This window comes from Rhincodon typus, chromosome 9 (assembly GCF_021869965.1).
Source record: "Rhincodon typus isolate 14 chromosome 9, sRhiTyp1.1, whole genome shotgun sequence".
Lineage (NCBI taxonomy): Eukaryota > Metazoa > Chordata > Chondrichthyes > Orectolobiformes > Rhincodontidae > Rhincodon > Rhincodon typus.
In genome coordinates this window covers 81,764,493-81,789,492 of record NC_063340.1, presented here as the reverse complement: position 1 = coordinate 81,789,492, position 25,000 = coordinate 81,764,493, and the positions used below count along the sequence as shown (strand labels likewise).

At 39.0% G+C, this 25,000-nt stretch overlaps 1 protein-coding gene across 1 annotated transcript in view; it reads left to right on the top strand.

Moving 5' to 3' along the window:
* Nucleotides 1-25,000, top strand: part of LOC109933599 (probable methyltransferase TARBP1) — a 30,077-nt gene that overhangs the window by 1,440 nt on the left and 3,637 nt on the right. The window contains exons 2-4 of the mRNA XM_048601373.1: nucleotides 4,528-4,785; nucleotides 8,743-8,867; nucleotides 18,780-18,916. Coding sequence (XP_048457330.1) covers nucleotides 4,528-4,785; nucleotides 8,743-8,867; nucleotides 18,780-18,916 — 520 coding nt within the window. The remainder of the gene's footprint in view (nucleotides 1-4,527; nucleotides 4,786-8,742; nucleotides 8,868-18,779; nucleotides 18,917-25,000) is intronic.

The following is a 25,000-nucleotide window of genomic DNA, read 5'->3' as shown; positions in this document are numbered from 1 at the left end:
GTCTCTCCAGTGATGTCTTAAATATCTAACAATGTACAGAACTATTTTGCAAACTGTAAATTGACTTTCTCTGATCATCCACTGAGCTTACTAATGCATGTTCAGTTTTCAGTCCAGCAAATATAATCTGAAATTAATTCAAAATGTTAAATGCAGAATGAGACATACTTTGGCCCTCAAGCAGTACAAGAATCAAACAATGTGAAATGCAAATCAACTTCTTTATGGCAAAGAGAGATCAGCTCTCAAAATAGAAACATGGAAATAGAACTTTAGTACTGCAGCAGTTATTCTGACAAGACAGTTCTGCCAATTAATATATTTGTTTAGGAGGCACATTTCAGTTCTGGCAGAATTTCCTGAATCCAAAGAGTAAAAGCAGAACTTTAAATTGAAACAAAACTTGAAAACAACATTGGTTTCTAGGTTCTTCAATCATGTGGGCTTTGTGTTGAATTTGTCATTTTACAGATCAAAGGTCAAAATTTTTAAATTCACCAATGGAATGTGAGCATCACTGGCAGGCCACCATGTATTGCTTGTCCCTAGTCTCCTTGAGAAGGTGATGATGAGCTAAATTTTTGAACAGTGAAAGAATGGCAGTATATTTCCAAGTCAGGATTGAACGTGGCTTGGAAGGGAATTTGCAAGTGGTGGTGTTCCCTTGTATCTGCTGCCCTTGATCTAGATTGAATTGGTTGTGGGTTTGGAAGGTGCTGTATAAGGACCTTTGGAAAACTTCTACCATGCATGTTGCAGATAATACACACTGCTGCTACTGGCATCACAGCCACAAAGAATCAAGCGGGCTGCTTTGTTTTGAATGGTGTCAAGTTTCGTGAATGTTGTTGGAGCTGCACCCATCCAGGCAAGTGGGGAGGTATTCCACTACACTCCTGACTTGTGCCTTGTGAATGGTGGACAGGCTTTGGGGAGTCAGAATGTGAGTTTACTCACTGCAGTATTCCTAGCATCTGACCTGCTGTTATAGCCTCTGCATTTATATGGCAAGTCCAGTTCTGTTTCTGATCAATTTGTTTTAATTCAAAAAATACCTTATTCCATTAAAAAAAAATCTTTATATACATACATGGTCACTAGAGCAGTTCAATTCTGTACAGTCTTTACATGTGTAGAATAAACAAACCCAAGGCATTCCTTGCTTACATAATACTATATTTACATGCATTTGAGGCACTGGGAAGGTCCGATAACTGAATGTACCCCCATTGTTCTGAGGCCAAAAGACCTCAGACAGTGGTCTTTCCACACTGCCCCAAGCTTTAGTGTGTCCCTCAGCACATAGTCCTGGACCTTGGAATATGCCAGTCCACAACACTCATCAAGATCATCTCTTTGCTCTGGAAGACCTACAAGTTTAGGCATAACAAAGCATGTCTTTCACCAAGTTGATGGTCCTCCAGGTGCTGATGATGTTGTGTGTCTTGGGGATCAACCAGAGAGCACAGAGTCCCGCATCACAAAGCTACTTGGGACGAACCTTGACAAAAAAAACCATGCATCTGTCTCCAAACTTCCTTTTGCGAAGGCACATTCAGAAGGAGATGTGTGGCGGTCTCTGTTGCTTTGAAGGCAGCGTATGGTAAGACAGAGAATCTGGGCGTATATGAAGAATCTCACAGGCAGTGCCCTTCTCATCAACAGCTAAACGATGTCTTGGCACTTGTTTGTAGTTCTGGTGATGAGGCATTCTGCCAAATGACTTTAACAGTCTGCTCAGGGAACAACCAGATGAGAGTCATCCTGTCCTTAGTACAAGGATGTTGACTAGGGGGGGATTCAGTGATGATAACATCATTTGAATGTAAAGTGGTGGTGCTTAGATTGTCTGTTAGTGGGGATGGTTACAGCCTGGCTTTTGTGTAGCATCAGTGTTACTCGCTACTTTTCAAATCATACCTGGATATTGTCCTGATCTTGTCACATTTGAGTATGGACTGCTTCACCTTTGGCCATACAAGCCACACAAACAGAAGTTAGTTGATTCGTACCTTAATGCTGGGATAGTGCAAACTAATCCCACTACTCGATTCTTTTCCGTTCCTTATCTTAGTTTAGTTTTTGCTTAAAATCCCATCTTCCTTGCTTCAACTATTCTTTCCGATATTACACTCCATGCTCCAACAGTACTTTGCAAAAGTACATTTCCCTTGGTCTGACCCCTCATTTTTCAAGAGTAAAGAAGTTTGAATCCAAATATATATGGCATTGGTAAGGACACACCTTGGGTACTGTGCTCAGGTTTGTTGGTCTTACTTGATGGACGACGTGAAACAAAAGAACAGAAAATCCTGGAGAAACTCAGCAGGCCTGGCATCAACTGTGGAGAGAAAAACAACTTAATGTTTCAGGTCCAGTGACCCTTTTGTCAGAACTGAAAGCAGCTGAGAAAGTGTATTTATGTTGATTTGGGCAGGTGCAATGAGTTGAATAGTGGAGAATGAACATCTTACTCCATGTTCATTAACTACGCTGACACCCCCGGTTCTGTTCTGTGTGGGTTTCTCCCAGTACAGCCAACTCACTTTCAGCTATTAATACTTCCTGTTAGCACCCGTTCAACATTTGTCACTCTCCTGGTTTGTCAGCATTCACATTATCTGCTTCTCTGTTTTCTCCTTTTTCTCTCTCTGTGGCCACCGCCTCCATCTATTCAACTCATTCCTTTCTCCCCAACCTTACCTTCCATTATCAACATAAATGCCATCATTTCCCAACTGCTTTAGATCTGACAAAGAGCCACTGCACTCAAAACTGTTGTTCTGTCCACAGATGACGCCAGGCCTGCTGAGTTTCTCCAGCATTTTCTGTTTTGCTTCATATCACCAGTATCCACAGTTCTTTGTGTTATTTTATTCTGAAAAATGAAGTGTTTACTTAGCCAGGTGCCTAGATATGAGATCACAATCTCATAATACAGGGATGGCCATTTAGTACTGAGAAGAGGAGAAATTGATTCGCTCAATGTGTCTATGGAATTCTGAATCTTAAAAACCTTTGGATGTTCAATCATTGAATATATTCAAGACCAAGCTTAATAGTTCTTTTGGATATTGAGAGGTATGGAGATACATCAGCAAAGTCAAGTTGTAGAAGATCAGCCTTATTTATATTAAATAGCAGGGCAAGCTCGAAAACCAAATTCCCTATCCTGCTCCTACTTCCTATGTTCTTATTATGATTGTAAATCAAATATTTTTTGTTTCATATTAGTTCTTTGCAGCACACCACAAGCTGCATCATACCAATGTCAAAAAAAACAATTTGACTGCTTTGGAAATTTCTTCAGCCATTGCTTTATCCAAGGCACCACTTCACTTTTTCACACATCCAGCTGCACTTTTAGAAAGGTCCTCTTGTCACATTTTATTAAATATATTTGAAAATTCAAGTGCATCACACTTGCTGTATTTATTTAGTCTGTTTAATCAGCACTTTTCTTCAATAAGTTATTGAATTATTAAAATATTAGTTTCCCTTTAGACTGGTTCACTGGTTATTGTTTTTAATTTGTTAATAATGCTGTCCCTTATTTTGGCCTTCTGCAATTTCTCCTGATTTAAAGCTTTCCACCTTGATTTATTTATCTGATATATTGTCTTTGTCTAAATGGTCAATGCAATAAATATGTCCCCTCGTTTTGGTTTTTCAGTAAGTGTCAATAGTAACACACTGTTCTTATCTATCTCTCCCTGTTCCTTTTATATTCAGATCTCCCAGTTAGTGTCCTTAATTCAAATAAAATCAGTCTCAATTGTTTTCAGTCATTGTATCTAAGTTCTATTATTTCTTAATATTAAGATTCAAGGGGAAAATGTACTTTGCAATTTTAAAACTGAACTTCGAAGTGTAATGACATATAAATCCTAGATTGGTGATTGTCATTTTAGAGGTCCCAATCTGTCTGATTCTGGCCTTGGAGAGTGTTACAGTTCATTGCAAAATAATAAATTTTAAGAGGAAGAAATTATTGCAGATGCTGGAATCTGTACTGGAAAAAAAATGTTAGAAATCACAGCAGATCAGGCAGCAACCATGGAGAGAGAGAGCAAGCTGATGAAGAGTCATCTAGACTCAAAACGTTAGAGCATTTCAAGATTCATCTAGACTCAAGATGTTAGTTTGCTCTCTCTCCATAGATGCTACCTGATCCACTGTGATTTCTAACATTTTTTGTTTTCAGTAAATTTTAAGTGGTTAGCTTGTGTGCAGATCACCAAATCAAGTACATATGGCATTGAAACTGTGAAAGAAGTGTCAATGTTGGGGAAATGTGGTATAAAATCTAACAGCTTGGCATTAGGCTCTATGAGGACAGAAGCATATGCAGTAATTTTATTGTTTATGAAGGCTTCTTTTCCTAATTAACTTTTTTTAGCTTTTAAAACTATCTATTATTGTGCACCTTAGTTTTGTCTTCACAGGTTTCTAACAAAAGAGTCAGTTGATCCTTTTTTTGGTAAAGAAATAATAATGGTCAATCACAAAAGTAATCTTTATGTCCAGAATGCTTGCTTAATAAATCAGTGGCCCAAATAAGGTTCACTGTTGGTTGCAAATGTTTAACAGGTTATGACCACGCTGAAGTAAGTCAAGATGATGATTGGACAGATATACAAAAGAAGATAATACCGTGGAAGAATAGTGTCCCAGACCAAGTTCTGGAATTGATCTGTCAGCAAAGAACCACAAACTCTGGAAAACCTTCTGATAGCAGCCTAATTATAGTGGCATCACTTATTGATAAGTCTGCTAACCTGGGAGGTAAGGATATGTTTTGTGTTTCAAAGATATTCTTCCCTGCTGTATTTCAGTACAAGTATTACGCTACCCACAGCTTTGGGTTCAGTTTGTGCCTAAGACTTCTTGCATCTATGTTGGCGCATTTATTTGTATGCCTTTGTAATGGAGAAGGTGAAAGACCTGATGAAAGTCAAATTGCTTACTGAAGAGCAAATCCACCTACTGACTGGTTCCTTACCTGAGGTGCTTTGACTTTTTGGTTTGGTTTTGTTTTATTAATTTCTTGTTGTTCATGCCTCCATAATAAATGCCAGAACATGAAAGGGAATACCACATGTCTAGCAGCCATTGTTTGGTTGCAGTCTTCCTTCTGCATGAGGAGATTAAACCACATTTTGTGTTAGTATTAAGTGAGATAGATTAATTTATTTTGGCCACAGTAGTTGATCCATATAATGCAAGAGATCAGTATCTTGTTTGTGCTTAAAATTGTAGCGTACTATTTAGAATTATAATTTTCAGTCCAGCTCCTGCACAAACCCATCAGAATTAGAGACAATAAGGGCTGCAGATGCTGGAAGCCAGAGATTATAGGTGTGAGGCTGGAAAAGCGCAGCAGGTCAGGCTGCATCTGAGGAGCAAGTAAGTCAATGTTTTGGGCCCGGATGCTGTCTGACCTGATATGGTTTTCCAGCATCACAGCCATAGACTCCACCAGAATTAGACTTTTTTTGCAGAACTATTTTTATTCTAAATGAACAAAATATGGAACTCTTGCCACTATTAGCTCCAGTGTTTGAATTTGTGGTAGCAAAAATAGTACGTTGTCTTCTCACTCCACATTTTTGCTTTGTTAATCAATGTTTCAATATGGCCACACGGTGTGACAAGGTGAATCAGGAAGGGCGATGGTTCTAGCATCAGTTTACCACCTGTCTCTCCCACCCCTGCCATCTCTTCCAAACAAATAAAGCAGAAGGTAGAGTTGTAGAAGATCAGCCTTAATTATATTGAATGGAAGAGTATTCTCAAAGACTAACTTGCCTGTTCATTCTCCATTTCTGATGTTTTTATCGTGGTTCTAAATCATATATCCTTACATAATATTATTTCCTCAAGATCTGTGACCAAATCATTTTTTGTGATGAACAAAGTCCAAAGCCAGTCAAAACACAGCTGTTCTCTCATACTTCAAACCAGGAATCTTGTTGTGATACCCAAGCTTAAAAGTGCGGCAAATGTTGGGGAAAATCTGGGTGACAAATGAGATCCAGAAATCTAATGAAGTTAGTGAATAAATCAAGGAGCAGAGTATTTTTGCTGGAGTTATTCCTTTTAGTTTGATCCACAAAATTTTTTTTGAGATTTTTTTTTCCCTTTTCGGCCATTTCATTTTTTTAAATGATCCTTTGATCTTTTAATCAACTTCCATGTGCTGCAAGCTACAGTAATGAGTATGAAATAAGCATCAAAAAATCCACCTATGTATATTAAATCATTACGTTTTTCAAAGGAGAAATAAATATTTCGAATTGTATAATACAAGACATTTAAAATCATAGTCTTCTATTTCTGGATAAGAAATAAAAGTGTTCCTGCTACAACTGCCAGTTCTTCGTCAAAACACTTGTAAAGCTCTGAATTGAATTTCCAGATTTGAATAGCTTTGCCACAGTTCAATGGGCTTTTAATCTATCTGCTTTAATTTATTGCACCCTATTTTGGGTTTAATTCAGGTAACTGATGTTTTAAAATTTTAGGTATTAACTTTGCAGTTCTGTTAACTTCTGGTTTATCATAGGTTTTTTAAAAAAAAAATTCCTTTATACTGCCATTTATGTCTGTGCGCTACATTAAGCAAACTGTAGTTCATTTGACTCTATTTTGTGTTAGGTTACATATATGTGACTCCAGACTCTCAGTAATGCGGTTGACCTTTAACTGCCCTCTAGGAAATTTGGGATAGGCAGTAAGTGTTGATCTAGCCAGTGATGCCCACATTCTGTGAGCAAATTTTTAAAGCTTACACGGAAGTCCTTTCCATCTTGAAATCTGCTCGTTGGGGTTGTCATTTAGCTTTGCATTCCCCCATTTTAAAGAAGACCTGTTGATGTGTGGTGACAGATTAAATTTATTTCAATAAATATCTCTCTAATTTAAATGCTAGGTAGTATTGTTTTATTGTGGACGTATGAACTACATTGTTTGCTTCAAATGTATCTTTGAAATCATGCTCAAAGTTATTTACAGTTTTATGTCATGCATGCCATCCTCAACCTTTTTCTTTAATCTTCTGCTCTTGGCCATCATTGTGCTTAATATAAAATTATAATGCCTTGCACATTAAAAATGCCTTCATATTCTAGAAATTTAGCCCTAACAAGTTTTTCCAATTGTTCACTGGGCTGCTTAATTGAGTGGCTGCGTAATGCACAATAGGAATGTTTGGATTTCATTGTTTTTCTGTGCTGGTTCATCTGTTTCCAGCCAATCCAGTGGTAGGAACGCTGCAATGTTCCTTGCTTTCCCCTGGTTATGCAAGTGAAAATTAGCACAGGTTTTGGTTTTTCATCCCTGTTGAAGAACGATAAGTGTAAATTTTAGTGTTGGCTATGATGCTCTGTGCAGTGAAATGACCTGCTGAAACTCGACCCATCAGAGCTCATACTTGTATATAGCCCACTTATTAGGTGTTTGTAGAACAAAAGAAATGATGGTTTGAGAAGGAAAATTTGATCGTGAGGAAAAAGTGCTCAACTCTTGGAGCGCAACGGCTCATAAAAATTCCTTCGTCCATTACATTTGTGTTAGTTCTCCTGCATCTCCACAATACTGTACAAACTTGCTCCTGAAGTGCTATGATATTTCAGTATCTCTTGCTTTATGCAGATACTGGGAGGTTTGTTAAAGTATTTTTTCTTTCTTTGTATGGATTCCCTCGTTAAAATTGAATTTTCTTAACTTATTGCAAAGTTAGTGATCAAGTAAGAGTTTCCATTGTCATTGTTTTTTGTTATTGTGGCATTTTCCTCTGTTGTTAAGTCTACCATTCCATTTACTAATGGTAGTTAAGAGAAAGGAAAGATCTACTCCTGTAGCTCTGTCACACAATGACTGCACAAATAATTGCCTGATAAATCTTTGCCCCATGACCAACCTATGGGAAACATATGTCTTGTGCTTGACACTTCATTCATGTCTCCAGCAGAAAACGTTGCAGGTTTAAGGCAAATGTGACCCCTCAAATCCAAGCTGGCACTAAATTGCAATGCTGAAGGAGTACAACATTGTCAAAGCTGCAGTTTTTGAATCAAGTCTTAAACTGAGTGAATATCTGCTCTGTTGGGTGGATGTAAAAGTTCCCATGAGACTACTTCAAAGAAGAGCAAAGGAGTTCTTTGCCTCCTGGCCAAAATTAATCTGTCTGACAAAAAAAACTAAAAAAAAATCCTGGATGTTCTCACCTTGTTGTTTATAGGACATTGCTGTGTGCCAGTAGGATGCTACATTTTGAGAGTACAAAGTGACTGCACTTTAGCAGCATTTGAATGTCTGGAAAGCACTTTTGAGCACCTGAGGTCCTGAAAATCACAATGGAATACAAGTTAATTATTCTTGCCGAAAGCAATAGGCTTGAGGTCAGGAACGCCTAAAATGAGGAATCAAGCTTTGCCTGAGGCACACTGTTTCTACTTCACTGCAATATGCCTCCCTTGTGAGTGTTATTTGTCTGAAATAACTTAAGAACCATAAGTTGGCTTTCAAGAAATTCTTGAACTTAATATAATGTCAACATCTGACAGCTTCTTTTTTAGTTTCTCCAGGTTTTTTTGCATAGCTTTTTATTTTTGGTGCTTCAATAGAGATGAGCTGAAAGCAGGTAATTAAATATATCCCCATCCCATACTTAGAATGTCTATTATTTTTGAGTGTTGTATTGATAACTTGATGGTTAATGTGTGCTTTTTTTTCCTCCAGGTTTATGTCGGACTAGTGAGATATTTGGGGCTTCTGCACTTGTTGTAAACAACATGCATTGTGTGAATGACAAACAGTTTCAAGCCCTCAGTGTGTCTGCTGAACAATGGCTGTCAGTCATTGAGGTGGGTGTTTGCCATCTTTTTGATTTCATAGATCAGAAATGAAAGAGTAATTCCATGCTGCAGATATAGGCACCGAAGTGGACTTGAATGCAGGCCATCTCGTTATCCATGCAGTGGCATATTAGAATCTTGCCCCTTCACATGTAGCAAATAAGAGCAGGAGTATACCATTCAGCCCTTCAAGCCTGCTGTGCCATTCAGTATGATCATGGCTGATCATCCAGCTCAGTACCCTGTTCCCACTTTCTCCCATACCATCTGATCCCTTTAACCCTAAGAACTATATCTAACTCCTTGAAAACATTCAATATTTTTGCCTCAACTACTTTCTGTGGCAGGCTCACCACTGTGTGTAAACAAATTTCTCCTCTTCTCAGTCCTGAATGACCTCCCTGTATCTTAGTGGTACAGGTATCACTGCAAGGATTGATAAGATCTGATCAACTCATGAATACTTTAGGAAATAGGTGTCTTTGTTGTCAACTAAGATGATCATAACTCATGTCAGTTCAGAGAATGTCCAAGATGAAATGGTCGATGAACAGATTAGAATCTTAAAGAAATGAGACACGTAATTTCATCTTAGTTCTATTACAGAGGCCTGTGGGAAGTTAATGCAGAAGCTTTCATTGAATGGAAAGGCGGCAGGCTGTATTGGGTGGGAATAAGGAATTGAGCTTAATACTTAAAAGGAAAATATTGTCGTTTCTGGAAATTTGAAATAAAGATAAAATGATGGAAACAATGATGGCACTGCAGGTCTGTGACCTGTGACTGGGAAAGGTTAGAAACATCATAAGTTTTAAACAAAGCAAAGAGAGGAGGGTGAAAGAGAAAAAGCAAAAGGAGTCATCCGTGACACGGTTGATGATAGATAAGATTAAATGACAAAAAACTTCATGGTGCAAAGTCAAAGTGATGATTAGACAAGAGAAGAATGTATCTGGAAGAGGTGTGAATGGCAGGATCCTGAATAGCTGCCATATGAAAGAAAATTAAATGAGTGAAACGAGAGAGAGAAGCACACAAAGCAAAAGTGGGAACAGCGGTTAGTTTCTAAATTTGTTGAACTCAGTATTGAGCCCTGAAGGCTGTAAAATGCCGAGTTGAAAAGTAAGTTCCTGGAGCTTGTGTTGAACTTCACTTGAACACTGTAGGAGGCCAAGGATAGATTGGTCAGAGTAGGACAGACACTTAAAATGGAAAGTGTCCATAAGCTTGAGGTCACACATGTGGACTGAAGTGAGGTGCTCTGCAAAGTGGACTTTTTCGATCTCCCTAATGTCGAGGAGATCATGTCGAGAGCAGTGAATGCAGTACATGAATTGAAAGAAATGTAAACACTGTTACACCTAGGAGCAGAATTTAGACCATGAATAATCAGGAAAAAAAAGAAAATGGACAAGTCTTGTATCTCTTGTGCTTATGTGGAAAGGTGTTGTAGGAAAGGAGGTGTAGGAGGGAACTGAGAAGTGGACCAAGGAATTGTAGAACAATGCTGAGAGGAGTGGGAAAAATATCTTAATGGTGGACTCGCACTGGGGGTGAAAAAAATTATATGGGCTGAATTGTTAGATACAGAGATATATGTGGTGGAAGGTGAAAACAAAGGGAGCATTACTGTGCTTCCAAGAACTTGAGGAAAGAGGGGATAAGAGAAATAGGAGAAGTGCATGAAGTATAGCAGACACATTTTCAGCGTCCTCTCAACCATAGTGTGGGGAAAATCCTCTGCATAATCATTGGAGGATTATTTTTCTTAAATTAGCTTAATGTGAAGATCTAATAACGTAGTGCTTCAGGATAATACCTATCGCCTGTAATACCTTTTTATTGAGCTTCTGTTATTACTAGGATAGAAGATAGTCTCTGAATTATTTTCTGGTTCTCTTCCAGACTTTCTGGAAAAGCTTTTTAAAAAAAAAAAGCATTTCTTAGAATCATTAGAATCCATACAGTGCGGAAAGAGGCTGTTCGGCCTATAAAGTCTGCACCCACCCTCCCAAAGAGCTTCTCACCAAGACCCAACTCCCCACCCTATCCCCATAACCCCAGCACTTACCATGGCTAATCCACCTACCCTTCACGTCCCTAAACACTGCAGACAATTTAGCATAGTCAATCCACCTAACCTGCATATCTTTGGACCACAGGAGGAAACCGGAACACCCGGTGGAAGCCCACGCAGACACAAGGAGAACATGAAAACTCCACACAAACAGCCCCTAAAAGCTGGGATTGAACCCTGATTCCTTGCACTTTGAGGCTGCATTTCTAACCACTGAACCACCATGCCACCCATTTATAGGACTGACCTATACACAATATATATTGCCAGTGCTCTATTGACCATCTTTAGTGGTTAAAATTAACAATAACATTTAATCTTTGTAGTTTATTTCTGGCATTAAAAGAATTCTGGCTTTCTGCCATTATATGAATGTGAATCTCCTAATGAATGAAGTAATTGAACTAATTTTATATTTTAGTGAAAAATAATAATATTGGCTTTCTGAAGAGTGATAGTACTTAGATTATATTTGTGTTTTTTGAATTCTAATTTTTATATGTAATGTGTATTTATAAATTTGGATGATTCCTTTAAGGTTTTGCTACATTAGAACAAAGCCAGCATGGAATTAATTAGCATTAGTAAAGCCTTCCAAAGTGCAGTTTTATACAACACCTCATAGTAAGACTTCAAATATACTGACTGAATACTACATATGCAGAGATACGTCATAGACTTTAAGTGATTAGCTCAGTGTTATAGCTCCATGAAACTTCATAGGGTCCAGAGTCAATGTTGAGGACCTGCTCAGACCTTTTGAGTGTAGGAGTTGAGATGTCATGTTAAGGTTGTACAGGACATTGGTGAGACCTCTCCTGGAGTACTCTGTGCAGTTCTGGTCACCCTGTTATAGGAAGGATATTATTAAACTTGGGAAGGTTCAGAAAAAATTTAGAAGGATGTTGCTGGGAATGGAGGGTTTGGATTATAAAAATAGGCTTGATAGGCTGGAACTTTTTTCATTGGAATGTAGGAGATTGAGTGGTGACCTTCTAGAAGTTTATAAAATCATGAGGCGCATAGATAAGGTGAATACCAAAGGTCTTTTCCCTTAGGTGGGGAAGTTCAAACTAGCCGACATATTTTTAAAGCAAGAGGAGAAAGATTTAAAAAGGCCATGAGGAGCAACTTTTTCAGAGTGGTTAGTGTGTGGAATGAACTGCCAGAGGAAGTGGTGGATGCAGGTACAGTTACAGCATTTAAAAGACATTTGGATAATGACCTGAATAGTAAAGGTTTGGAGGGATGTGGGCCAAACACAGGCAGGTGGGACTAGTTTAGTTTGGGAATATGTTCAGCATGGACTAGTTGGACTGAAGAGTCTGTTTCCATGCTGCATGACGCTCTAACTCTTGCTGCAGCTTTACTTTATAATGTTGGAAGGTGCATTTTAGGAAAATGAACTGGGTTGCTTTTCAATTCCAAAAGCAAGCTGCTTAGCTCGAGACAGGATATCTTAAAATGTTTATTTAAGTACTTTGTCTCCACTGGATTTACAGAGTGGAGATTAGTAAGAACGCCAGTCATCGACACGTTGTTATATTTTTGCATCCGTAAACATGAATGATGTCGATATTGACACTGCAGCATTCTGACTGTTACAAGCATCGCTTTCTAGAAACCGACTGATCCATCAACTTTTGGCCTGATCTGTGTCACGTTTAAATAATGATACAGTGGAGCTTATTACAGTGGGTCGTCAGTATTAATGACGTCTGAACAGTAACTGATAGGAGAGCAGTCAAACAATGTAAATCTGCTGCAGTATGTGTTTGTTTTAGGTATGAATGTCTGGCAGTGGGAAAGAAAGTGAAATTGGATTTTGAAGAGTGTAGTATTGAATCTGATACAGGTCAATTTAAAACACTGTCTTCTGAGTTTACTTTTGAAATGTTATTTCAAAAACTTGTTTGTGCTTAAAACCCATGAGAAACAGACAGGTGTCTGAAATGTGTATCTGTGTTCAACTTGTGAATGCAAAAATGTGTAAGTGAACAAAGTAACACATCAATGGGGATTGAAATATTTAATAGAATTTTTACAGTTTAAACAGTCTCTTGGCAGCAGTAGTGAATGTTGTGACATTAGTTACAATTATGTTTTGGGTCCCTGTTTAAGACGCAACACACACAGAAAGTTAAAAATTCCAGTAGGTAGAGTTTTGTTACCTCAGTCAGTACAAGAATGTCTCAAACACAAGGGTCAGTGTTGGAGGCTTGGGCTTGAAGTAAAATTTATCACTTTAAATTTACTCGATTTTGGGGTAAGACATGCAGGAGGGCTTTTTATACTGTGATATAAAGGTAGACAATGCCTAACTGAATGTTATTTTACAAAGTTTAAGAATTGTATCCTTTTGTCATTGCTGTTGCCTTATAATTTAACTCCAGTTTCTTAAGCAGGTGACCCCTGCTCCCTGAAGATTTCCCTAATCCATAAAAGTGTTAGAATCCACATTCCATGATAAAGACAGGCAGTTTGGGATTTCACTACAGATGTAACACGACATTATATAGCTAATTTAGTCATGTGAATTGAAAGACATTAAAGAAATTTGAACTCTGAAGTTGGTCACTCTGTAGCTAAGTGTTAAGTTTGCACCTGCAGTGATGCCGGAGAGCTCCTGGACTCTTCATTACTCAATTAAGCAGAATCTTAGACATAACATGTTGTGTAATCGCATTTAATTTTATAACTTTAGGATCTATACCTTGATTTAATGTTGTAGATAAACAAGTAGCAAATGAACGCATATATAAGTACATGAATACCTAACATAGAGATATGTGAATGTAAAACTGATGTACTCTCTTCCCTTTGAAGTTGTTATGAAATGATGCCAGAATCTATTGTTTCTTCCTCCTAAGCAAAAATAAGTTTGCCAAAAATATCTACAAGATAAGGAATGTATAGTCATTTGATAGTACAGAATTCTGTAGAGTAGACACCAGAGAAATTGTTTCTGCTTGTAAAAGGGTCAAGATGCAATTTTAAAGTGTTTTGCAAGAGAAGCAAACATGAGCTACAAAGAACTTTGTCACACAATCGGTGATTAGATTCTAAAATGCACTGCTAGGAAGTGTGGTGGAGGTGGGTTCAGTTGAGGCTTTTAAGAGAGAATTAGATGGTTATTTAAATAGAAACAACACGCAAGATGCGGGCAAGTGGCAGGAGATTGACTTAGTACCAATGTGTGCAGGCAAATGGTGCAGATACTATGAGCCGAATGGCCTTTTTTCAGGCAGTAACAATTCTATGATTTGAGTATTGCTGAAAAAGGCATATTTTGTTGACATTTTTCATCTTGTACTCAGATTATGTAAGGAAGATGGAGTGCAGAAGTCTAACTTTGAAGTTGTATGACTCAACTTTGAGTACTAGAGGCTGTAAAGTTCAGCTGCAAATTAGGTGGTGTTCCTCTAGCTTGGGTTGAGCATCATTGGAACACTAGCAGGCAGAGGGCAGAAATGTTAGCATGGCAGCAATGTGGTTTCCAGGGAACAGTTGGTACGAATTAGCTATGGCAAACTACACAGTAACACAGAAGGCATAGTTAATTGCAGACAGGAACAAACATGTACACACACTGCGCTTGTTCCAGATATTGTTCAAACATTGGAAAGCATCTAATGTTGGACATTGTGCTTCAAGTTTTTCAAGCATGTGTTTCTGAATTTCAATGCTACTGTGCTGCTAGGTGTCTAGGCTATGCATCCTCAAGACTGGCTTATTGTATCAAACAGCATGTCCCTTTGGCTCTTTGTAACCAGCAAGGTACTGACTGTATTCAACAAGAGCTTACAAAACTCAAATCATGGTATGCAATATGAGATTTGCTCTAGCAATTTGGACAACATTTTTGTAAATAGACCCAACTCTGTTAAGAATTATGCTGACAACCAGTTTAAGATTATCAGCTAGGCTCACAGTGTGGTACACGTGCTTATTGAAAACTACATGTTAATGTACAAGTACAGTTCTTTGTAGACAGAAAGACCATGTGCACATACTGCTCCTGTTCCTGTTCAAATGGAATAAAATGGGTGACCTTCGTTCTCTGGTTCAGTTCTCAGATCAATGCCTTAATTATAGTCTGGTTTAAATTTGAAGAAATATTGGTAGTTGCTGTTAGTCATCCTTTAGCTGGTACATTTTCCATGACATTGCCTCTACCCTGGACAGTCCTCTTGCCAACTCATCTGTATGTTCTTCTCATACAGTATGAAAATATTTCTTCCATTTATTGGACATTCTTGCAATTGTCTTGATAAGTGCAAGGTGAAAAACGTCAAAAAAAGTCTTTTTTCAGCATTAAAGAATATAGGTAATTTTGCCTTCTGTCATGTTCCAGAATCCCTTCCGATATCCAAGGTTTCATTTCCATTGACTTTAAATCTGCCGTGCAAGAGAAGGTTCAACATTAAGCAAGTAACCGTGCTTTATCATTACCCATTCAAATGTAGTTACAACAAAACTGCAGTCTTGACTTGCATATCCTTGCCACGTACCCTTGCTGCAAACTAACTACGGTAAAAACTGGCAATGAAAGTGATGTATTCAAAGCCAAATTCAAAATAATCATCTCTAAAGCCAGTGCTACTGGTGGCACATAGCCACAAGAAGCACACGGTGAAATGGTGTCAGTATCCAGTGTTTCAACAATCAATCAAGTGTGAAATGTCAAGCAATGCACCTGCTATGGGAGACAAGCCAGGAGAGTAAGTGCAAAAATGAAGACTTGCATTTATATAGTGCCTTCACCACTTGAGGGTATTTCAAGATTTTTTTATAGAATGAAATGCTTTTGAAGTGTAAACACTGGTTATGAAAGTGGCTGAGTGACAGGAAATAGTAATACGGTAGTAATTAATGGATATCTTTTGGACTGGGAAAAGACTTATCGTGGAGTTACCCTGGGATTGGCGTTGAAACCCTTGTTTTTCATAATAGATAAACTGTGTACACATATGTGGTTTACATAACACAACACAATTACAAAATTTTGGATGGTATAAAATTTGGAAGTGTTGTGAACTGTTGAGAGAATAGTATAGAAGTTCAAAAGAATATAGATAAATTGGCGGAATGGGCAGACGTGTGGTAAATGGAATTCATTGCAGAAAAAGGTGAAGTGATTCATTTTATTAGGAAGAACTCTGAGAGAATAACAAATAAAATACACATTTTTAAAGGGGTTGCAGTTGCAGAGGCACCTAGATGCAAAGTTTTTGAAGGTAGAAGAACAGGTTGAGAGAATAGTTTTATAAAGCATACAGTATCCTAGGTTTTACTAATACAGACATGAGTGCAAGAGCAATGAAGTTATATTAACTCTATATAAAGCAGTAATTTGTCCTGAGTTGGAGCATTATGTCCAATTCTGGGTGCTCTAGTTTCTTCCCACAGTCCAAAGATGTGCAGGTTAAGTGGATTGGCCATGCTAAATCATCCATGGTGTCCAGCGATGTGTAGGTGAGGTGGATTAGCCTTGGGAGATGCAGGGTTTCAGGGATAGGGTAAGGGGTACAAAATAAAGTTGCTTGTAAAGCTCAGCAGGTCTGGCAGCATCCGTGGGGGAAAAAATCAGTTAACCTTTCAGGTCCAGTGACACTTCCTCGGAAACCCTGCATAAAGAAAAAAATCTATAGGGTAGAGGGTGTTGGGTCTGGGTGGGATGCTCTTTGTTGGGTCAGTGCAGACTCAATAGGCTGAATGGCCTGCTTCCACACTATAAGGGCTCTGTGATTCCAACCTGGGCCTCCCCGTTCAGGAATAGGGATGCCACCACTGTGCCACAATAGGGCAGATTTTTTAACATCAACAGCGATTGTGGTTGTCACTAAGCCATTAGTTTTTGGACCCAAGTCCTCACAACATTAATCTGGTGCTCTGGGTCACTACTGCAGTACGATTACCATTTGTGCTACAGCCTCTTCATTATGGAGGAAACTTAGACATTTCCAGCATAGGACATTGTTCTGACCTGTTACGTCCAAGCTGGTCAACTAAGATCAGACGAGATGCCAGTTTACATACAGGAAGGTGGTGATGTTGATGTCGAGATGTAGATTGACCAGAACTCCGAAGTGTGCTCTTATATCCCCTTTTTAAAAACAACAGTGGGATCTTTTTAACGTACATCAGCGGGCAAGCAAAGCTTTGGTTTAATTTCTAATTTTAAAATCATTACTTTTGAAAGTGCAGCACTCCCTCACTGAAGTACCAAGTTAGGTTGTGGGTTGTGTCCTTCAACTCTGGAGTGGGACTTGTGCTAGTTACCATTTGGTTCAGAAGCAAGCGTACTAAGTTTGCTATTTTTGAGAGTAATAGGGTATTGAGCAAATCCAATATGATACTTCAAACATGCAGTTCTTTCTGTTGCACAGATTTAAGATTTTTTAGAAGGTCAAATGATATGGCTACTGACAATAATTTAACCTTCTCATCTAGAGATATCTCGCTGTTTTGCAGCTTGCTTAAAACAAACAGTGGGCTTTGTTGTGATAACCTGCCAGTTAAATGTGAGTACAATCTGGACAGAAGTGGACGTAGGGCCGAAGGTTTGTACCTATGGATTTCCGCAAACCCAAATGCACATTACCACCCTCTGTAGTGGAAATTCGCCACTTTGACCAAGAGTGGATGTGAAAAGTGGAGTGGTGGTGGTGAGATAGATGTTAAAACCATGCAGCCTCTTTCACGGCATTTCATAGCATTTGGAATAGCAGCCCATGCATGTTCCTGAATTCATCTGAAAGGAGAAAATCATGACAGAAACTTGTATTTATATAGTCAGTTTAACGCAGCAAAACTTCCCAAGGCACTTCACAGGTGCAAACAGGAGAACAGTGCCAAGCAGCACAGACGTTAGGACGAAGAGCCAAAAAATGGTCAAAGATGTGGGTTTTAAGGACCATCTTAAAGGAAAGGAGATGGAGAAATTTGAGGAATGAATTTTGAAGCTTAAGATCCAAGCAGCCAAAAACATTGGCAATTAAAATTGGTGATGTGCAAGAGATCAGAATTAGGGGAGTGCAGTTACCTGTTCAAAAAGGATGATAATTTAACATTGTCATTTTTTTAAAAAAACATTCTTAAACACGTATCTTGAAAAGTTGAGATTATTCCTTATTAAAAAGGAGAATAGAAGCCTTGATGTAAAATGGTAAAATTCTCATTTTATGATACTCACGTTGTGTCTAAGCTTTGAAGGTGATGAACCTATTTCTGCACTAATGGTAAGAGGATGACTCAATACTGTCAGCAGATGGTCTGCTGATTTCTCATCTTCAAGCTAAAATAAATCCAATGAGATACCCCTTCCAGATGTGCTGAATATCACAGAATCACTACGATGCAGATAGAGGCCATTTGGCCAATCGAATCTCAATGACCCTTACAGCATCCCACCCTATCCTCCCAACCCTGAATTTATCATAGTTAACCCACCTAGGCTGCACATCCCTGAATACTTATGGTTCGTGTACATGTGCCATGAATATGTGCCATGTACATTGATAAAGTTGCCTGGCTGTGTCAGGTTAGGAGTTGGTGAGAGCTCATGATAGCCAGATAACTGAAAGGAGCTGATTTTGCATGGCAAGGTGCCTATCTAACTTCATGATATTCCTGTTTGATATTCTACATTGGAAGTTTTTGCATTGCCTTTTACCGTTGATCTGGCTTCAAAAGTTGGGATAATGAGAGCTGTTGATATTTGGGGGACTGGGGCACCTGGTTGAAGAAAGAAGGCAAAACTGCAGTTGTTGCTCACTGAAATGTGAGGATATTAAATTTGTAAAATTATTTTGTTTCCTGACTTCAGTTTCTTTGTTTCATAGGTGAGACCTGCTCAGTTGGTTGAATATCTGCAGCAAAAGAAAACTGAAGGACATACAATCATTGGAGTGGAACAGACAGCCAACAGCCATAATCTTGCGCAGTATAGCTTCCCAGAAAAAACATTGCTTTTGCTCGGGTGAGTTACATGCTAAAAATAATCTTGGCACAGCTCACTCAAATATATTTGAAGGAGCTATGTTTCTGTACTGATAACTAGTTGAACTTAACAGAACTGATTGAGTGTGGGCTTTTTTCACATGCCTGTGATTTGAGAACAAAAGGTAAGCTACAAAAGATAATTGAGCTGCATTTTTACACATTCATATGTGAAACGGATGTTTTATTCTTGATATAGTTCTGTGTATCTAAAAATGGCCCCGAGCATCTCATCAATCACGCTTCTTTGTCACTTGGTTGAAATAAACACAATTTGATTTCTGGGTGTTTTTTGATGTTCTTTGGATATGGAACCAGAAGTCAATAAATAAACACCCAAAAATCTCCCATGCCTCACAGCAGACTCCAACCTAAGTCAAGCTCGAAGTGTGATGCACAGTTGGCAGATTAGAATGGGATTGAAATAAGCCAAGTACTGACTCCTGCTTTACGTTTAAGGGATTGCCTTGTTTGCAGCAAAACATCTGTCTTCCAAACATGCAATAGAGGGGGCACTCAGGCCAGTAGATTTGTTATCCCTCTGGGATCTATAGTGCAGATGTTAGATCAGCAAAAACAAAGTGCTACATCCAGCAGATGTAAAACCCTTGTGTGTTTAGCAAAGGGGCCTGGCCTGGGTCCTCTTCTCCACCACCGACAACAACTCCAACTCCCTCCTGCCTGCAGCCAAAACAAAGGTACTGTTATCTTTGTATGAAAAATATAAAATGTACAGGCGGTTGTTGGCAGACATTCCTGATACTTTGACTACAATTGAAGCCCTGCAAGTTTTCAGTGCTGGAAAGCTTAAACTGTCGTTTTTGTTTCCTTTTGCCTTATATTTACCTCTTTTCACAACCCTTTCACTCCACCAGAGCCACAACTATTGGTGCCAATACAAAAAATATTTGTCGAGCATCGAGCCATTTCAGGTTTGATCCCCATCCTGTGCTAAGTTGGTCAGTCTCCACTGGGCATCAGAAGGGACTCTGAAATAGCTCTGTGCTTTACTATGGGGCTTCATTCTTTACAACAACTGAACTTGCATATGTGAAATTTGGATATGCTGAGCTTGGGCTCAGCCGCAGTGCCTCTTTTCTTCCACATACAATCTAAAAGCCTCACCTGAGGCATGTACAGAATAACATGCGTTTTCAATATCAAGAGATTATAGCTCAGATTTTCCTGAGACCACACGCCATTATTGCTCCTTCTACATCAGAGACAGAAAGAAAATTGTAAGTGACTTATGCCATTAGTTTCACTGTTCCATATTTTTCTGAGACTTTTTGACTGATTTGAAAACAGTTGGCCAGTAATTATCATAGCGCTGCCCTTCTAAAATCAACAACAATCACAGCTTTTCTGCATCTAAGCAAGTTTTACACCATCATCACTTGGACTTAAAAATGGAAAAGGTGGTGGTGTGCATTGTTGTTCTACGGTTGAGTTTATCTTCCAATTAATAATTTATTACCATTGGAAAGATTAAACTAATGGGTCCTTTTAAGTATTTGCTTCCTGCACCTGGGAGTTTTGTACACTGCTTTGGTTGCTATGGCTTAGAAGTGAAATGCTGGCAATGTAGAGCAAGATGTCAACAGCAAAATCCGTGCACTAGGCAGTGATATTTATGGTGCATATCACTACTTTCGTTGCAGGAACACCTCAACCATTCGTACGTGATAGATGTTTATGAATTAATAGTGATGCTAGGGAGTACATGCCTTCAGTTCTAAATGAAGGAGAATTAGATAAAGACAAGATAAAGAAATATGGTCTGTATTATCAGCTTCCACATCTAGCAGCTACAACACATCACCTGCCATGCCATCTTTATCATGTGTTATTAAATTTATTTCTCATAGTGGAGTTTTTTTTTTAAATAATGCATGAGCTACTAATAGGTTTTACTGCTGCTAGTGAGCCAGTCAATCGCTTACCTTCTTCACTGTTGCATCACACTTTAATTCAGTTTGGAATTATCTGAATCTATAGACCTGCCCTACTGGCTGTTCAAACTCTATGTTAAGTTGTTGCCATGCCATCTATTGTAGGAAGCAATTTGTCTTCTACATCTACTGCAGATTGAAAAGGATAGAAAATGGAGCACTTCTTTATCCTCTGCCCTACATAAACCAAATTCTCATCTACGCACATTTATCTATGTCTCACTCATGCCCAGACTTCTCTGTTTGTTCTCATACTCTGTTTTGTACCATGCAGTAGTAAGGCAATGCAATCTATTTTTAAAAATTCTATGCATATGGTAAATTGAACAACATCTAAATTTAAGGCTGCGAACCATAAGTTGTTACAGACGTTCTTAGCAGCTTTTAATATGCACGAACTCTTGTTCAGCAATTATACTGTGTAAATCTTCTTGACTCAGTTTCATCTTTCTTTGTCTTCACATATACAAAGTGTGTATTTAACTTTTTGTACGTACTGGAAAATACTACTCAGTAGTGACAGTTGTATCTTGAGAAATTGAGAGTGGGCCATTAATCCCTTCAAGTCATTACTATATTAAAATACCCTGGTCATCACCACTGAACTACTTGCAATGCATAATACCATTGATTTATGGAGTAAATAATGTATGATTTTAGTTGGAACCCATTTTGTTAAAGTGATATTGGTTAGGTTATGTATTAATGTTGTCACAAAAATTGGTTGAACAAGATTGAAAGAAGCCATCACAAAGTTATTAATTTTATTGAAATAGATTATAAGTGGTAGTAACACTTCTTTGTGCATGTATGTTAGTTTGTCACTCTGCTATTGGTTTAAAAATTAGGTTGACCACAAATCTTAAACTTCACCAGAAAAAATATCTGCAGCTTATTTTCAAATTTTTTTATTTTTACAAAACAATGGGATGTGAAGTTGAGTACATAGAAACAGTGATTGTAACAGAAGAAGCCAGTCAGCCAGTTGCGTCTGTTACAGTGCACCGTAAGAGTCACTTAGCTAGTTTAACTACCCTCCCAACTTCTAGTACAGCCCAACAAGAGGATAGTCTTGGTTACCGTCTGCAGCCCCGTCGGTAAGTAATTTTGCACAGTTGATGATGGTTCTTCATTAAAGTTATAAACAAAGTTAAAGATTTACGAACATACAAATTAGAAGCAGAAGCGGGCAGTTCCACCATGAATAAGATCATGGCTATTCTCTGCTTAACTACCCAATCCTGTTATGAAGACTGTAAAATTACTAATTTTTGTGGATTTGAGTTTGAAAGATTGTGGTTACCTAGGTTTTTTTTAAAAAAGACATTAATGAGGGTCTTAATCTTTTTGAATAAGGCGTTTTTTTGGTCATCACATGTTATGTACTAACTGTTAGTTAACTGGATATCATCTGCCTGGGTTTATGATTGTCAGGTTTCATTGTTTGGAATTCTTGCTAAAGGAAAAGAGCTTCCAGGTTTAGCTGTCCTGTTTCTGGAAAAAGTCCTTGTTGAGAATCCAGTACGATACCTGATTGTCCCCTTGAAAAACGTCCAGAAGAATTCTTGAATCTTCTTCAAAAAGCCAAGTTTGCAAAGATCAGCTGAAATATAGAGAGCTGTCAGATATATCTACAAATAATCGGGTTGTAATAGGGGATTTTAATTTTCCGAACATTGATTGGGACTGCCATAATGTTAAGGGTTTGGATGGTGAGGAAGTTGTTAAATATGTTCATGATAATTTTCTTTATCAATATGTAAATGTACTTACTTGAGAAGGAGCAAACCTTGACGTTCTGTTGGGCGATAAGGGAGGGCGAGTGACTGAAGCGTTAGTAGAGGAACTGTTTGGGCCTAGTGGTCATAATCCTATTAGTTTCAAAATAGCTAAGGAAAAGGATAGGCCTTCCATAAAAGTTAAAGTTCTTAATTGGAGTAAGGCAAATTTTAATGGTGTGAGACAGGATCTTTCATGGTATCAAACTTTAACAGTATGAGGACCAATAGTTGGGGTGTTAGGAGTGCAGGCGTTTGAGTGTATCCAGTAGACCCTGAGCTGCTGAATGTAAGTCTCCATGGCAGCTGCTAACCTGCCCATGGAGGCGGCTCCTGTCCGTGGAGGCAGCCAGACAATTGCATGCTTCAGGTAATTGGATCCCCATAGTGTAGCTGCATTCCTGCAGCTTCTGGGCTATGAGGGCCATTACCTTCCACATACCTCTGCTACTTCTATCCCTCCTTGTGTGTTTGGACAAAGTCCTTGATTACCTACACTACTGGGTCCCCTCCTGCCTGAGCCTGACAGGTACCTGGTCTCTGGCAGTCCTCTGTGTGCCAGTGGCCTGAGGTATTGTTCTTGGCCAGCAGGGAAACTGTCAGACTGAGGTGCTTACCAGCTTGTGCTCTCAAACTTTCTAAACACTTTCCACTGTGGTGTCAATATCTGAGCTAACAATTGATATAGGCAACAGTCTTGCTGATGTTCCCTCTGAGGCCGAGGGACACACTCCCTTGTGTCAAGGAGGTGGCGTTTGGCGGAGCAGCCCATTTCTCCTCGAGCTGTGGATGCTTCGCTAGTACCTACAAGACTTGAGAGAAGAAGTGTTGTGCTTAATGGTTATATTTAGTGTGTAATGAGTGACACTGGCAGTGGGGTCATTCTGAGTGTTGCATTGGAGTGGAGAATGGTACTTTATTCATGAATGGTATTTTATTCGTTTGGTGGGATATGGATGTCTCGGCATACCTACAGAAGTTGTTCCAGCTTCTCCTGCAGGGTGCAGGATTCTGTTCTCTTACAGGGTGTGTAAATTCTAGTCAGGCACACTTTCTGTTCTGTCCTGTCATAAGAGAAAGGAAGGGATTGAGTGAGATGCAGGTGGGTGGTACAGCTATTAGTGCTGGTGCAAGTGGTCAAAAGCTAATGTGACATGGGGGATGAGTAGGCACCACTGAGGCCATGCATGGTTAGCGGTGTGGGTGTTTGGGGCGGATGCAAATGAGTGAGGGCAGTTGTTGCAGGCTGTAGTGAGAGTGGTAGAGCGGGAGCTTTGTGAGGAGGTGAGTGAAGTAGCAGAGATAGATTGAGTGTAGGATAGCACAGAGAAGAGTATAATGCTTACGCTACTGATTGACATTCTTGTGACATTGCTGGCCTTTCCTTGAAAGCTTAGAGACTGCATTGACCTCAGTTCTGATATCAGATCAAGGTCTGGTGCCATAGCCTCTTCTGCTGGTACTCCAGAAAGAAGACTTCTCCTTTGCACCAGCCCCTCCACCAGGACCTCCAGCTGCTTCTCCAACATTTTCAAAATGATTTGTCAGCTACCAAACCAAGCTGTCAGTGCTTATCTGGGTACAGAGCAGCCTTTCAAATGTGGCATGATCACCAGGGATTCTGGTCTTTCGCCATATATCCAGTGAGTGGTGAATTGTTCTAGGAGGTGGTAGGATGGGCCAATATCTGACAAGGGGGTCACTGTAGGGTTGGTGTAGATTGCCAATGAGTTTGGTAAGATGCAGCGAGAGGTCTCACTAGACTCTGTGAAACTCGAAAAACTTGTGTTTCAGACTGAACCTTGCCTTTATTTTGGTTATATAACTTTTTGGAACAGTGAGTTAGATACTTTGAGACAGAGTGGGACCAGGAGTCTTTGAATTAAGGAAAAACTGCCTAACATGTCCCTTTTGAATTGGACCATCTGCAGTTTGTTAATGACCTGAGAGTGCAGTGCATTCTGAGATATCCGGAATCCTGCAAACAAGAAGCATCTCTTTTGGTTTCTGCCTGAAAAGACTAAAAACTTAGAAGCCCTAAACACAAAACTTTGGTACAAGACCTAGGTTTACCTGATCAGCTATTGAAGCAAAGATCAACCATCAGTCTACTGACAACATTGTGTCACCAACACTTAGAAGATCAAAAGAACGGTGAGAAACAACTCATCCACCTTTGTAGCCTGATTGCTTGAATTACAGCATTTGTTTTTCTCTCTCTGTATATTTCCACCTAGAGTACTTGTGTCAAACTATCTGTTTTTGACTGTTTTACTCACAAATGTCTGTGTGTGTTTGGGACTTTAAAGGATATAAAGTTAACTTGCATAGTCA